Source organism: Elaeis guineensis, chromosome 1 (genome assembly GCF_000442705.2).
Source record: "Elaeis guineensis isolate ETL-2024a chromosome 1, EG11, whole genome shotgun sequence".
Lineage (NCBI taxonomy): Eukaryota > Viridiplantae > Streptophyta > Magnoliopsida > Arecales > Arecaceae > Elaeis > Elaeis guineensis.
In genome coordinates this window covers 12,997,178-13,013,553 of record NC_025993.2, presented here as the reverse complement: position 1 = coordinate 13,013,553, position 16,376 = coordinate 12,997,178, and the positions used below count along the sequence as shown (strand labels likewise).

Genomic DNA, 16,376 nt, shown 5'->3' with positions numbered 1-16,376 from the left:
CTTAATACCTTTTTGCAATATTTGCATATAGCTATTGGTTCATTAGATTTTTTTTTCGTTAATAAAATGTTCCATACCCACGATTTTTTTTAGAACCTTTGTCACTTTCAATAGCTTCAACAATATCTTCATCTTTATCATCCCGATCCCTTATATTTTCCACAGTCTTATTTTCATTCATTTTAGAATGAGACATTAATAAAATAATCTGTCCAAATAAGAACATAAATTATTAAAAAATTAAAATTTTTTGAAGGAATAAATGATCAATATCTTAATTGTTCGAAAATGAATATGACAACACAAAAAATTTGACATATGCCAAACATCATGCAACTTTGTCCCAGAAATTTCTTGAAGGAACTGGTTGTTTGCTGGTGGTTTCGTGGTCACAGGTGCAAACAATCATGCATAGTGCTTTGCATATGACCAATATACTAAAACAGGCGATGAGCTAAATGATCAATATCACAATGAAGAAGACCAAAACAGAAGAGACGTTAGATGGATTTTGGTGGCTATCCGATACTCATCTGGATGATGATGATGACTCTAAAGATAAGGAACATAGCTAAAGGATGGAGGTCTAACCTTGGCTCTGGCAAGGTGTTGAAGTCCAGCTGCCCAGCATGGTGAACCTAGCTTCCGCTCTCTGACAGTACAACTTCAAAATCCTAGTCTTGAGAGAAAAAGAAAATAGAGATTGAGGAATACTAAGACCTGAGATCTGAAGGAAGGGGGATTCGGAGGATCCTTATCCAAAATGACGAACGGTGATGGCTGAAGACAGGAAGACGATGTCAGTGATGGCCGATGAGGGAAGACGGAGGACCGGTGTCACTATGTTGGTGATGGCAAATGGGGAAGATGGAAGATCAGAAACGATGATGGGGGAAGACGGTGATGGCAGTCGGTGGACCGACAGTACACGGATCAGGGAGGGCCAAGGGCTAGGGCTCTTCAGCCTCTTCGACTTTGAGACTTCGATCGAGAAATTGGGAAAGTCAGGAGACAGAAGAGAAGAGGAAGAGCCGAAGACGGATGGGGGAGTTGGGAACTTGGGATCAATGGGTTTAACGGTTCCGACTTCGAAGTCTTCTGAGTTCTAACTTCCGTATCATTTTCGGGCGCTTTTAGTCGGGCTTTCATTTTGGGCCCGGGCCTGGCTGCTCTCGGGTTGAGAATTGGGCTTTTAGTCGGGCTCAATTTCGGGCCTGGAAGTAAAATGGGCCCTGTTTTTTTGGCTCGAGCCCGGTCTGAATGGTTTCGGATCGAGCTCGAAGCCCGATCCGAAGCCGGCCCGACCCGATGGGCCTCGAGCCAGTCCGAGCCCACTTCCAGTCCTATATCCTGTTAGTGGAGGCTATATGCTGGCATTTTGACTTTGACTATTCTCCGCTTATACTGGCCTAGTCACAAAGTACAAATGTGGTCATACTTCATGGCTATTAAGATGAACCATATATTTTGAAAAAAAATGATTTATGAATGAAAATAAATTTGAAAATGAATTTTGAAAAGATTGAATTTACATGCATTTTACTTTTATATTGCTGAATATTTTGAATTGAGTTTTGAATTGATATACTCTGCATGCTCATTTTCAATATATTTTTATTGTTTGATTTATCTACCTAAAGTGTTTGTTGCTTACATGATTGTCAAGCTCATTATCCTTCCCTTTTTTTTTCAGATTTAGATGGTTAGTTTTGGACATAGGTATTATTTTGGGAGTGAGATTAGAAGCTAGATTTAACAATATCAACATTATTTAGATTTAGATTTATTATTATCAATCGAGATTTATCAGTCGAGATTTATTTGATGTAAAGACTTTCAAATATATTTATTAATTGGATTTATTAATTAATTTTGACTTTTAATTATTTAAATTTATTCCGCTGTTTGCTTTATAATATCGTGAAGAGATGTTTTGTATGCTTGTGGAGAGAGTTCTCCGTGAGTTTGTCATGGTTGTTGCGATCTTTGGCTCACAATCTTAGATCGGGGGCATGATAGTAATCATGGGCATTTTTTAGTGGAAATGTTGGAAAAAAAATTTGGAGAGAGAAATCCTTCCACATTTGACTTTTTTCTTCATCCAAATTTCTAAATAGCTCCCTTCTCTAAGTACGCTATATATTATCCTCTTTATTTTCCTTATCACATGCCCACACCCCTTAATCCCTTCCTTCTCTCTTTCTCTCAGCCATGCACAAATAAGGCTAAAAGTTAAGGGCTGTAGGGGGCGAGCATGCATGATGGAATCAAACTATCAAGAAGGCATGTATGCACCACATTAGATTTATAAAATCCAGGGCCTGGGGGGCCGAGGGATCACAAGACCAACACCCCCAACCCCACAAAAAAAAAAGCCTCCCAACCTGGATGCGGCCCCACCCCTTTCTATGGTTATGTCTAGTTTCTCTCTTGTGGCAGTTGTTGCTTCTCTACCATTCACATCCTCTTCAGAAGACTTATGAACCCTATCTTGTGAAGTAGATTGCACCATCATGGTACCTAATGGAATCAAGTTGTTCCATAGTAGTATCTGTTCAAAATTTGATTGCATGATATATCTGTCTGAAATTTGTTTTTACTAATGACCTTGTTCAAGAGAATATTCCTTCATAGACTTTTGTTCTACAGAATTGAAAACAAATTTTAATCAGTGTTGACATGATTCTCCCTGTTTGAAATATGTTGACAAGTTTTTCAATTATTGTTATAGGAAAAAATTCTTATGTCTTTGCATGCTTATTATACATTTTTGTTTTGATTCTTAGGTTTCTCTCCATGAATGTGTCTTTGATCATTCATATTTGATATGCATGTCAGGCTGTCTAATGACTCTAATCTATGTTATATCTACAATTTATTTCATGTCACAGGAAGCATGCCCAGAGATGAACTATTTGGAAGATTCTATGCTGCACTTGACAAAATCAATTTTTTTACGAGCTCGCCTGGTTCAGTCGAAGACCCTGATCAAATTGCAAAAGCAACACGGTTCTTTAATGAAGCTGTAGCAGTATGATCATTTTCTCATATTTTATCTGGTTACATATTTGCACTACATGTGTGTGAACAGCTTGAATACTATACCTTTTATATATGCCATTATGTTGTGAAATTTTTTGCTTGCTTGATATTCCATCAGTGTCTGACTTTGTTTTACTGGCTAATAGCGAACTGAACTGGTTATGTGAAAATGATCTGTTTCTTCTGCAACAAGAAACACACGCACGTGCCTCACACACACTTCTGGGGCATGGTCCTGTGCAAGATCCCATATTGCCTGCATAATTTCAATAATATCTGTGTGAAAGTGTTGCAATAAGATTTTGAGATGCTATTCCAACCTTGTTTATAGGGCATGTCATACTAATATTCTAAAAAGGTGGAATTATATCTTTATATTATGGTTGTGGTGATCTTGTTTCATTAGATATGAGGTATCATCCTTTGCAGGGGGTTATTATTATTTTTTGCAATAGTTTATTACTTTTTTTTATAAATGCAACAAATAAGAAGTCTCACTTTTGGGAGAAAAACTAGCACTAAGTAGATTTATATGAATTTTTTTTAAAAAAAATAAAAAACTGATCATCTTAAACAAGATCAATATGTAAAAAAATTAAAATTTTGATAACTTTGTTCAGTTTTCCATTTACTTACTGTTTTTGCACCCACATATTACTATATCCTGTCCATGTAAGTGCCTGTATAAATTTTACAATTTCAATTTGTATTGCACTATTGCATCTGGCCCTTCTTCTGTAAATTTGGTATTTGTATGAGTAGATATGTAATACTTTTGTCCTTTACTGGTTGTTGGTTTGGCAATCCTTTACAATAGTATGATTTCACTTTCAAGTTTGGAGCCTTTGGATAAATAGGTATAATCCAAAATTTCAAATTTTGCTCAAGGTGTTAGAATGGTTGATTGCATACCTACATGAGGAGTACGTTGCACGAGCTGCGGGAACACTTAGGCACGTCTCAAGAAACTTGTTGCGGTTCTAGGTGGAGATATTTGGCTAATAGCAAAGACTAGTTCTAAAGAGAGGAATACATGTTACCTGAACACTTCAAAACAAGGTTTAAATATTGACATTGAACCCTGTACTAATTTTCCATTTGAACAGTATGGTGTCGGTATTGACAGGTATGTTTGGAAACTGAAAGTCTTTAATAACATTTAGCAAAGGCTTTTTGAATTCTATGAAAAACTAAAGCAATTAATCCAACACACCGTTTATCATATGCATATACTTTTACATATCTAAGGATACATCTATATAATATAGGCATGTCCTTATGCCGAACATTTGAAGGTGCCTGTATCTGATGCTCATGGACACTTGACATCCATATCATGTATCCACATAACAATGGAGATTAGAGGACCTGCCTGTTTTCCAGGCAATTGCCCCGAAATTTCTGTATAGTATCTGAACCTTAGTTGCTGAGATTGGGATCAGATGCATGTGTTAAAAGCAGATATTTTAGAAATGGTTTTAGTAAGGAAGTGCTTGTGGAACAGGTGTAGGTTTGAGGATATAAGAAGATTCCAAAGTGGGTGTGTTTTGTAAGGTAGAACTTCCAGCTACTAAGATCTGAACCTGCTGTTTGTGTTGCCCTTTTCAATAAGGGTGACAATGCTTAACCTGTTTAACTCGATTCAACCTGTAATTTGCAGGTTGTGTTGAGTTACATGTATCATAAAATGGTCAGGTTTGAGTCTGGATTTTTGACCTGTTTGGTGAATGGTTGGGTTTGGGTTGACAGGTTTTTTGACATAACATGTATGTGACCTGACCCGTATCTGATTCATCCTGACCTGATTGGCGCCCCTAGTTTTGAAGCTGTCCCAAGTCCCCGTGTGTATGGTGTCACAGCTGAAAAAAAGGGTAATGCATAGAGGAGCACCATACATCATTTAATTGGACATAGAGGGTAGTGGATGGCATGTCTGGAGTGCATGAAATTTCTTTGCTCATGTTTGAAAGGAAGCTTTGAATTTCTGGTTGGTGATTGATCATGTTGCACTACAAATTTTTATTGGCTACATGTGAAAACAAGCCAAGCTTATCCTGTTGCTGTTCAGGAGGATGAAAATATTGGCATAGAGCATTTTCCAAGAGATCATGGGAAGTATGGACAAGGGTTATTAGGTGCACAGCATGTGTAGTTCAGGTGGAAGAATGCTAATGATATAAACAGAATTAGGAATGAGACAAGAAGATTTTCAGATCTATCAGTTTACTAAACACTGCTAACACTATCAACTAATAAAGTATTAATTGAATTTATTGCCATGTCGCCATCGTTCAATGAAATATTAGATCTGTAGGGTAATATTCATTATTGTGATTTTTTTAATAAAAAATTTGATTACCCGTAGTGTTAGTGTAGCTTGACTTTATCTTTAAGAAATGATTTACTTATCAACTTTCTTATGTATTTTGTGTAGAGAGGAATACGGTTTTTTCAGTTTGTTTTCAGCTTGTGTAAGTATAACGTGTTTAGACTTAAGATGTAGGTTTTAAGATGTCTTGACCAGTGAAAGTTGTGGTTTCGGTATATAGTACATGTCTTTTTTCTTTGGTGATTAACTCTAGAAAATAGTCAAGATTAAAAAGGGAGAGATTTCACAGATGTACTGTTTGAGAAGCTTGATGCATAAATATCGTCAATCCTTGGCATGGCATGATTATTTGGTGATTTTGGAACCCTTGTCATCAACCACACCAAGAATGAGTAGCCCCCATGACCAAATTACTTTTATTTTCAAAGGTAAAACTGCCTTTTAATATATGCTGACAGTTATCTCATTCTGCATGAGGAAAACAATACCTAACGTACGTATCTCTTGTTCTGATAACTTGCTTATACCCCCTTGGTGGTGCCACTGCCATACTTTCAAAAGTTAAGTGTTTAGCCAATTGCATCAAGGGAACCTTATGTGTACTGGAGCAATGCACTTGAGCTCATCTTGCAGTTTGCGGTCATGTGAAAGATTATGTTGATATTTTTCTGGTTTGATTTTCAAAATATTGACAAGCACCTAAATTTTGTCAGGAAATTGGGAATTCTCAGGGACAAATAATGAACTTGGGCAGCCTTGCTGAAGCCTTTAAGTCAAAAGGTACTCATACAGCAAAAATCTTTAATGGACAATACATATAAAAATTTCCACTAATTTACTATGGTCATCAGGTAATCAATCCATGCAGATGAAGTTATACTCTGAAGCTATCGAACTATATACCTGTGCCATAGCAGTCTGTGAGAAGAATGCTGTTTACTATTGTAACAGGTGTGGAACCATTGTTCAAGTCAAGTCAATATAATTTAATTGACCATCAAAACCAGCCTATGCTAATATTTTCTGATGTATCTTGTGTGAGAAACTTTCTATCAAGATCTGTTTGGGAGCCTGCTGCCCATCTCCTTGATATCTTCCCTGAGTAGATAGGGGCATAGGGCAGCATATGGGGCAAGTTGGGAAATACTAGGGAGGATGATCGATCCTAGACTCCCAAAGATTCTCAGGATGCAGAATATCACCATTTTAGATGGATATGGTAGCGTTGAATCTTGGGATTACAGTTTCTATCAACCTTCTATATCTCCCTACTTCCTCCTCTGTCTACCAGAGCTGCATAATTCTCTTGCCCTCTTTATCTTGTTTTCAACCAATTCCTCCTCCTATGAGTGTTGTCATGGGATAAACTAGTTGGGTGTGGATACAACTCTGTTAATTATTTCATATATATGAACTTAATGTTCTGGAATGCTGATTTGTGGGGCTTTCTGATGATTCCTGGATCTGTTCTCATAGAATTGGTGCCTGAATTTGTTTAAAATGTATGTTCGAATTTTCATTCTTTTCCATGCTCCAAGCTGTTGCTAATATGGCCATAATTTTGTTTGCTTTGGTTGTTGCTTCCAACTTTTTTAGATTTTACAATTTGATTTTTTTTATTACAATTTGATGAAGGCTATATTTTAAGGAATGCTAATAGTATGCTCTTTTCTCAGTTCTGTAATCTAGCATCTTTTGCCCTCAGTGACTTGAAATCATACACTGTCAACATTTACTGTATGGGTAGGCTAACTTTGATCGGCTAAGTGTACTCTCAGTTGTATTGGTTTTGCCATTTAGTTTGAGAAGCCTATCATTTCTTTGATTTTGGTGAGAATTAGACAGTTGAAACTACATCTTCTCTATTGAATTTAAAAAGCACCCTGAACTGGAGAAAGCAACAATGATGGATGGTAAAGTGAGTTACTGTCATGTAATATCTGGAGTTTATTATTGAGATTTTGAGCTTACACAAAACCTTGCCACTGGTGACTAGATGGGATTTAATTCTTAAATTCAGCTGTAGTAACCTTACAAAAATCTGACTGCAATTCCATTCTGTGTATCCAAGAATGAAACTATGAGAGATCGTATTACCAGAAACAAGGCGACATTTTGCCAGTCACAAAATAATAAATTCCTAGGGTTAATTAGAGCAAACAACTTTCTACTCTTATAAAATCATCGGGATAAGAGAGAGTGTTAAGGAGTCAACTCCTTATTATTGATCATTATGGTAGATCTGTGCATAAGCTGTATTCAATAGAGATCAACAACTACTGGCCATACCACTTTGCATGGAGAGCCCTCATCACAATAAGAACAACTTCTCTTGTGTTCCATTTCATAACTAAGCATCTGAGAGTAATGAAATTTAGATGCAAGCATGAAATAATACATTTCAATTGATGAAATTTAGATGCATGTACATGGCAAACGTCAACTGATTTATAAATGGACCATCATGTCTTACATGCTGTTTGAGTATCTATGCATGCACATGCCAATCTGTATATGTTTTGGATGCATTTAGGAGCAGAGCCTGAATAGTTGGGGCAGGGCTTGATGGTTGTAGTAATACTGATGCATTTATTAGGATCTCCAAAGTCTAGTACTTTGTAGATGGAAGAATTCCCAGTGCCTCTCTTCATTTTTTCATCTGTTTCTTTTCTGGATTATGCTACAGTTTTGAACATCTTGCAAGTGTTCTGCCGATTCTTACTATTTCATGTTCCTGGAGAAGTTGGAGGAGGTGACTGTTCCATTTAAATTAATTGTAAATTACTCAGAATATTGGCACGGGTTTTCAATGTACTCTTTAAACAACCAATCAATAAAAGAATCGTCAACAAGAAATATTAGGAGTCGAGGACTGAATCCTATTTATATTCTTTGATGTTCTGATAATGTTGCTGATTGGTAAAATAAGCTTCTTTTATGGTGTTGCCATTGTGTCAGGATTGTCTCATTGAGATTTCTAACAATTAACATTGCACTAGTGCTTTTCTCAGGAAAAAAAAAAAATCCTCTAGGCTCTAGTGCTTGGGTAACATTTATTTTTGAATGTTTGGTAAAATGTGGTTTGGAATTTTTAGCAATTATACATAGGATTTGATTGTTTTTTATTAATGTTACTTGAAAAATTTTGGGATATGCTGTTGGTGCATTTTCATTCATAAGTTTGGCTCTCCTAATAAGAATTTCTTGTATCCTTAGAATTTATCTCCAGCTACTCATTTAGTAAGAATATGCATGTCGCTGATTGCTATACCCTTTTTTTCTCTAATAAGTATATAACGTCTAATAAACAGTTCCATCAATGGTAATGTTCAACTGAGGAATTTTGAAAGAATGCATGAGATCAAAGCTAACCTAAACGAGAGAATATTAAAGAAATAATTGTTAAATAACAGTATGTAGTATTATAGAAAATGTTTTTTGTCATTGTTGTACCCTCTCTTTCTGGCTGAAGATTGTTGAAAGGTGATATCTTGTTGTTGAAGAAGTGGGAAGTGTAATGAAAAGTTATAATGTATAAATGAAGAAACTGAAGTGGGGATTTCAGTACAAGAACAGTGAATAATCACTTCAGAAAAAGAGAAAGTAAAGGGACAGCAATTAAGTAATTTAATATTTTAATATACTTTTTCATAAAACATCTACTTATTCTTCCTTTCTTTTTCTTTGTATTTGAATTTAGACAAGTGATCTAGTCTTGTTGAAGAATGGAATGGTCAAAAGAAAAGATATGACATACAGAATGTGAAGTAGAAAATAAAATTTTAGTTCTAGTTTGAGAGCTCCATTTTCTTAATGGACTTCATCTGGATCAAATGCCCGTTATCCACTTTGCTCCCTTTTTTTTCTATCTGATTGTTGAAGAGTTTTATCTTATCGTTAGAGAACTGTGAAGGTTGTTGGGAAAAAAATACATTGGTTATAATTGAAGCAAAGCTTTCTATTAACAAGAATTGTGGCAGCTTCAAGCTTTTACTCTAAATCAGATTAGATCATTTATTTTTTCTTGCCCTTTTTTTCGGTGTTGTGAACTGTAATTGTACAGTGCACTGGTAAAATTTTTGATCACGCAGGTAATTTATTAAGAAGTTAACATGCATTATGCACTTGCAGGGCTGCTGCTTACACCCAGATTCACAGATATGATGAAGCAATTGAAGACTGCTTAAAGTCCAGTGAAATTGATCCTAATTACAGCAAAGCATATAGCCGTCTTGGATCAGCTTATTTTGCCAAGGGAAATTACAATGATGCTTTAAATAAGGGCTACTTGAAAGGTAACCATGTTTCTGTTGCTGCAGGAACTTGAATTTGTGAGGTTAAATGAGAAATTTGGAGTTTGACATCATGAACTGCATTTGCAAGCGGACTTATTTTGTGGCCTCCAGATCAAATTTTGTTATGATGATTTACATTTGCAAAGTCAGATTTATCATGTGAGCTCCAAATTATTGTGAAAGTCTTAATGTCCATGGTTGCATTGTGTTTCTTTATGCATTGTATATTTGTTTTTCATAAGTGTATCACTCTGTCTCCTTCTATTTTCCCATCTTTTGTATGATTGTTTGTAAGCTCAGAAGCTTGTTTAGTACAAAGCAAAACTATTAACATTTTGTCATTAGCGTACAATGATTTTATTTTTAACTTCATTAGTGGCTGGCCAAAAAATTTTGCCAGTCTGCCAATACATCAGGCTATTTGTTGTTTAGATGCTTTATTGGTTTCATGCTAGCCTAATTATATTACCTGAGTGTTTTTCCCCTGGTTGGGCTTAGTGCTGAACTAAAGGGTCTCAACTCCTCATTGAAGTGCTTAATCACATTTGAGGATGAAAGCTGCAGAAAGATATAGCACTGCTAAAACATTTGATCAAAGGAAAGTTTAAGACAAATCCAAAGCTTCTGAGTATTATTTTTTTTTCTTATTTAAAAGGGTACTCCCATCATGGTCTATTTCTATTGTGGTCATTATTTAAGTGTATATCCACTTCAGTTGGTGCTACTCTCAGCAACAATGCACCATCAGTTTTAGTGTCCATATAACACTCTCTATAATTAGAATATCTTTGGCATGCTAGAAACTCCATAAAGCCCTTCATAAGGGGCCTCCTGAAATTTGAAATGTCAATATCTCTGAAGGAACCGACACATGGAATATTATTAATCTCTTCGAGTAAACCCCAAACATCCTTCAGTTAATCAGAAACACTGTAAACTGTAAGATTAAAAATGTCTCCATCCATGGATATCGAACAGCTTATGATTGAACTGGTGATGGGCTGCATTTGTGCCATATGCCTTGCTTTAAGTTGCTCAATTTATGCATCCAATTCTTGATGCTTGTGTCCCCATTTACCATCAGTTGCATTGCTATCATAATTATCAAATACAACTATATTATTGATTTTCTATTTAAAATTTTAATTCCAGATATTTTTGTTTTAATTTTGTGTTTTATTTGAATTTATTTGTTTATTCTCCATTTATAGACAATAGCTGTTGCAAACATGTTTTGTTTTGGCTGTCTGTTTTCAATCTTATTGTTCATCCTTTTTATGTAAAATAGGGGCCATATCCTTTGTGTAATCCTACCTTTTTCGAAATCCTTTTGCATGTCCCCTGTTCAGGTGTTTATGGCTCAAATCTTCTTTTAGACTCTTCTATACTAATTTTACATCATAAAACAGGACTAATTGTGGGGCTTATGTTGCATGTGATGTTCACCTAATTTGTATCCCACATCTAACTCCCATGTCTTCTAGCTCATCTCACATATGTGCAGTTGCATAACATGATGAGATATTTTATCATTCAAAGCGTGTAATGTAATTTAACCAATGATCGCCCCCTTTGGTTTCCTGGACGACTCTGTCATCCATGTGACCAGACTGCTAGCTTGGAAACTATCCAATTATTAGAGGATTGGTATTGGTTAAATTTGGTCATTCACACCTTCAGTTTAAGTTCCCCGTCAAAGCAAGTTCCTAAATCCTTTCTTACTTTGTCTTTATTTATTTATTTATTTTTTTTAAAAATGATTTTGTTATTGTATCCACCTCCTTTAAACCTGTTCATGCAAAAGGAAACCTTATTCCTTGATGAAGCATCGTCTGGTCTTTTGTTGGACAAACAATGCCATCTTAATTAATTTTTCCTTTGCTGTGCTTTTTGTACACCTAAAATTTGTGTCTCCTGAAACTTAATCATTCATTCACTTCAACATCCTTGCTTCACTATGTTCATTTTATGTGTTTGCATCTTCTTATTGACTTTCTAACATCTATAAAATTATGAACTCATTGCAGTCTACTCAGCATTGTGAGATTATCATGAAGATACAGCATATCCTACTTAAATTGGCCTACAGTTTTTTGGCAATATGTTAATGTTTCATTTGCTTTTTGAATTACATAAGCAGGAAAATGGAAGTTGATACTTTAGATGCTTCTACAGTCCTACTTATGATGATTAGTGAAATCATGTGGATGCTAATATTTCAATCATGTTTCATAGGATGTTAACTAATTGCTGAAGTCCGATGCTAATGAGTGGTAGCAGTAACCTGTTTATCTCTCTCTAATTGCAGAAGGCGCTTCCTGAAACCTTTGCGTTGTCTAAATTATTGCTCTAGCATATCTACTCATCTGTTAGTTCAGTGCCCCGTACTTCTGTGCTCTATCTAAAATTCTTATCATCCTATTCCGAGAACTATATTTTAGGGTTTAATCACCCTCTAGTTGGAAACAATTTATATGCTGGAATCTATTTATAATTGGAGTTTCCTAGTTCTAAATTATATGTAGTTAATGAGTTTTATGCACTTCATGTATTCCTGTATTGAAGAACTTTATGCAGCACTAGTTCTAAAATATAGGTAATAACTCAGTCACTGCTCTGATGGAGCCAAGCACTTTCTTGCAAGCATTAACTTGTGCAATAGTTCAAATCCTTGATGCATTGATCCAACCTTTTCCTTGTTTTCGCACATGCAGCCTTGCAGTTGGATCCAGGTAACAATGCTGTTCGAGAGAATATTCAGGTGTGCATTTATATGTAAAACTCAAAACACTTGGATGATTTTCTTTGCAAAATCCTTTTGTAGCGTAAATTTCTTCTTCTGTTCATAATATATGCATAAAAAAAACTCAGGTAACGGTACAGAAACTGATGGAACAACGTGCACAGGCAGATCCAGATCAGGTAATTTCAGTTCACCATGCAATAATAAATTGTGCTGTATGTAAGTTTACATAGTTGTAGACTTAATTTTCTTGCTTCTTTAATCTTTGTGGCCATAACTCTTGCAATGAGAATGCCTTCTGGTCACAATTATATTGAATTGAAGCTATTCTGTACCCAGCATTGTGATACATTTTCTGCAATTCGTCCTCGTTTGTGCAGCTACTTGCTTATCAGTAGTTGTCGCTGATGAAGTATGCTGAATTATCATTTGCTAATAATGTGCCCTATAAATGTTTGCTTTTATTCTTTATAAAACTATATCAATTGCTGATTTGTGTCATAAGGATGCATTAAATCTCTGTGACAACTTTTTTGGTTCAAACAAAAAATTGCAACCAGAATTTCCAAGAAAGGTTCTGCGGGCCTTCAGGTGTTACACTATCAGGCAATGTATCCTGGAGTAAATGCAGAATTTCCTAGAAACCATTTGTGTCCTTCTATTGTGGTTTCCTGATTTCATCTGTATTACAATGTCAAATTCCATTTTGATCTGTCATGCAATAATGGTGAAGTCAAACATTCAAATGGCTTTGGGGAACTCAGGATGCATCTAATGCACTGAGGGGTCTACACAAACTGTACTTCAAAAGCTGGGATCTTGATCTGCAAATAACACTCTGAAGTCTGCACAGGACCCAAATGTGGAGTGCAATTTTAATCTGATATGCTCATATCTAAAGATTGTGTATGGATGGTTCTTTTAAAGTCACACTGAATGTGATAATGAATCTGTCTCCTATTTTTGTAGTCAAAAACTGACTAAATGGTCTGCATATGCTTTTCAAACCGTGTGTATATGCAAAAGGGTTTGATGCTCTGTTAGCAAGTCTGCTCCCACCTTTTGATTAGCCATGATTATGTTATGTTGTGACCTTCTGCTTTGTTTCTTCAGAACACAAGATCACACCATGGCCAAGAATCAACTTCACATTCAGGGTCAACAAACAGCAGCTTTTCATTCCCATCATTTCCATTTGGTGCCTCTCCAGATCTTGTGGCCAACATTTTGAGGAACATGACAGGTCATGGCCAACAATCAACTTCGCAGTCTGCAGGTTCAGCCAACAGCAGTGTCCCATTCACGTCTTTCCCTGTCAACATTCCTCCTGAAATTGCCAACATGATAGGGAACATAGCCGAAGCTACCCAGGGTCACCAGGGGCATGAGAGAATGCCCAATGGAAATGTAGAGGGCTCAAATGAACCGGGTATAAGACTGGATGCAAATATCAACTTGGACATCGGAGATTCACCAGAACAGGTGTCGGATGTGTTGAGGTCTATGATGGAGATGTTTTCACCACAGCTCAGGTCACAAGGAGGCATGCCTCGAGGTTCAACACGAGACTGATTTTTTTTTTTTTTAACTCATATTGCATTGCTGGTAAAAAAGGGGTATTCCTGCTTGTGCATTACCACCTAACAATTTTTTTGCCTTTATTCTACAGGTTCAGATCAAGCTCAAGGAACTGAGGACTGAAAAGGTTTTGCTTTTCAAAAATCGGTAACTGATGTACCAAAGCTTGTGCATACATCATAGGTTGCCCGTCTCTTGTGACGTTGGCAAAAATTTCTTCGTTATTAAATGCTAAAGGTTTTGCCTTCACCCCCAGAAAAAAGATTTGCCAACTTTTCTGCTCTGCTTTCGGTTGGTGGCATTGTAATTGTTGGATCATAAGCCAGTTAAAATATATAATCCAAAATGGTAGCGATGTATCACCAACCCTCTTCATATTTTGAACTCTGGGCATTTTACTGTGACAGCAAACTAATTGCCTTAAACAATAGATGGCCAAATTGCCTTAAACTTTCTAATTGGAGGTATATAGCTGTTTTTCTGTAACGCAGTTTCTTACACTTTCATGAATTTATGAAGTTAACATGATTATTTATCATAATTGGTGCAGTGCTGGTTATCATCCATAACCCTGGACCATTTGTTTGGAAGCATAATGAATCCTTACTTATTAGACGTGATTTAGGTAAGCAAGATTAATTTGGCCAAGGGCAAAGTTAGGAATTTGAAAGCAATATGGATATAGTATCGATGCCTGGGCAGTATATATGGAAATTAAAAAATCTTGGAAAAGTAATCAATATGAAAATAATGTGGAATCGTCGATATAATAAATATTTACTCGGCAAAAATGAAGCTCGTGTATAATTTGAGAGTTTTTCAATAACCTGGAGAATTTTGTTGCTCAGTGAAGTTGTTCCCTGTTGGTACGATAATCTGAAGTCGTTATATTACTCTTTTTTTTTTTTTAAAGGTAATGAACTAGTTATATCACTCAGATTATGGGACGGAAACTTGTTATAAGCCTGTTATGGTATAGATGAATTGTTATATTCTTTGGGTTTCTTTTTTTTCTCTGGTAGGATGGCTAAAATATGCAGTCCTAGTATGGATACAAGCATTGGCATCTGAGAACAAAATGTTACGAAGCTGAAGAGGCATGGATGCATTAGATCTCAAATGCATCAATCTATGATGATATGAAACACAGATGGAGCCATCCAATCTGCAGCATTATTAGTTTCTCTTCATTATTAGTTTCTCTTTACACATGAGCACCTTTTTGAAAGCTACAGACATAAGAAAGGTCAATGATGGTATCCAGCGGCAAGGCCTAACAAGAGGAAAGAGGGGAAATTCTGTGCACTATGAGTGGTGTAGAAAATCTGGCATGGGGCACACCGGTCCATGAAGCCATCATTTTTTAACATGTTTTAATGTTTGTATTTCTATTTTTTCGTTTAAAAATTTTGAATGATCTAAATATTTCTGCTCTTCGAAAAAAATTATGACATCCAATAGCATATTATGACTTTCTGCATACAGGATGTTATAATATGGCCTAAGAAATTATAGTATCCTGTGACATATTGTGACATTTTACGTCAAATTATGATTTCATTTTTGTCTAACTATTTTTCAATGTGTATTTAATATCAGCAGTTTCATTTTTTTTGTTTGAAAATTTTGAATGACGAAAATATTCTTGCTCTTTGAAAAAAATTATGACATATTATGACATCCCGCATCAAAATTATGATTTTATGCACGCAGGATGTCATAATTTTTTTTAAAGAGTAAGGATATTTTTATTATTTAAAATTTTTAAATAAAAAAATAAAACTGTAGGTATTAAATACGTGTTGAAAAATGATGGTTACATAGGTCAATCATATAAAGCGATGTACTCCATGTTAGATTTTTTGTACCCCTGAGGGCCACCTACGGTGCACAAAAAATTTCTCGAGGAAAGGGTGACAGGTTCAATGCGTCGCATAGGGTCATTGGCGTAGCTTGCTAGAATTGGCGCAATGCACTTCATATAGTTGCTGGCCTGCTAATTGTGAGGTAGAGAAACATCAAGATGAGCCAAGGCATTGTTTTTTCTTTTTCTAGGCAGAATGATGAAAAGTATGGGACCAAGACATCCTATATAATATGTGTGTGTACGTAATACAGGCTAGTTATTGGCCATCAGTAGCATGATTATTGTATGATGCATTCATTTTTAAATTTAGTCTTAAACAACTCGTATTAAGATGCTATAAGATTCTGATTGACATTATTAGAATGCGTTTGTTTTTCATTGGCCAAGACACAACTAAGAGTGTCGCACAAAAAAATACTGGTATCCAATAGTAATGACCCCATCAATCTTCTAATTTCCATTATATTGCGTATAATTGTTCTTGTGGTCTTCCCAATTTAGCATTTGGTTGAATTTTCTTTG

At 35.7% G+C, this 16,376-nt stretch overlaps 1 protein-coding gene across 1 annotated transcript in view; it reads left to right on the top strand.

The window, feature by feature from the left end:
* The window catches only part of LOC105038056 (uncharacterized), a 37,763-nt gene extending 23,318 nt beyond the window's left edge, over positions 1 to 14,445 (top strand). The window contains exons 4-11 of the mRNA XM_073250789.1: positions 2,892 to 3,031; positions 6,085 to 6,151; positions 6,223 to 6,322; positions 9,503 to 9,666; positions 12,381 to 12,427; positions 12,538 to 12,588; positions 13,523 to 13,964; positions 14,079 to 14,445. Of these exons, the coding sequence (XP_073106890.1) occupies positions 2,892 to 3,031; positions 6,085 to 6,151; positions 6,223 to 6,322; positions 9,503 to 9,666; positions 12,381 to 12,427; positions 12,538 to 12,588; positions 13,523 to 13,964; positions 14,079 to 14,110 (1,043 nt within the window). The 3' untranslated portion in view covers positions 14,111 to 14,445. The remainder of the gene's footprint in view (positions 1 to 2,891; positions 3,032 to 6,084; positions 6,152 to 6,222; positions 6,323 to 9,502; positions 9,667 to 12,380; positions 12,428 to 12,537; positions 12,589 to 13,522; positions 13,965 to 14,078) is intronic.
* The last annotated feature ends 1,931 nt before the right edge of the window (positions 14,446 to 16,376 follow it).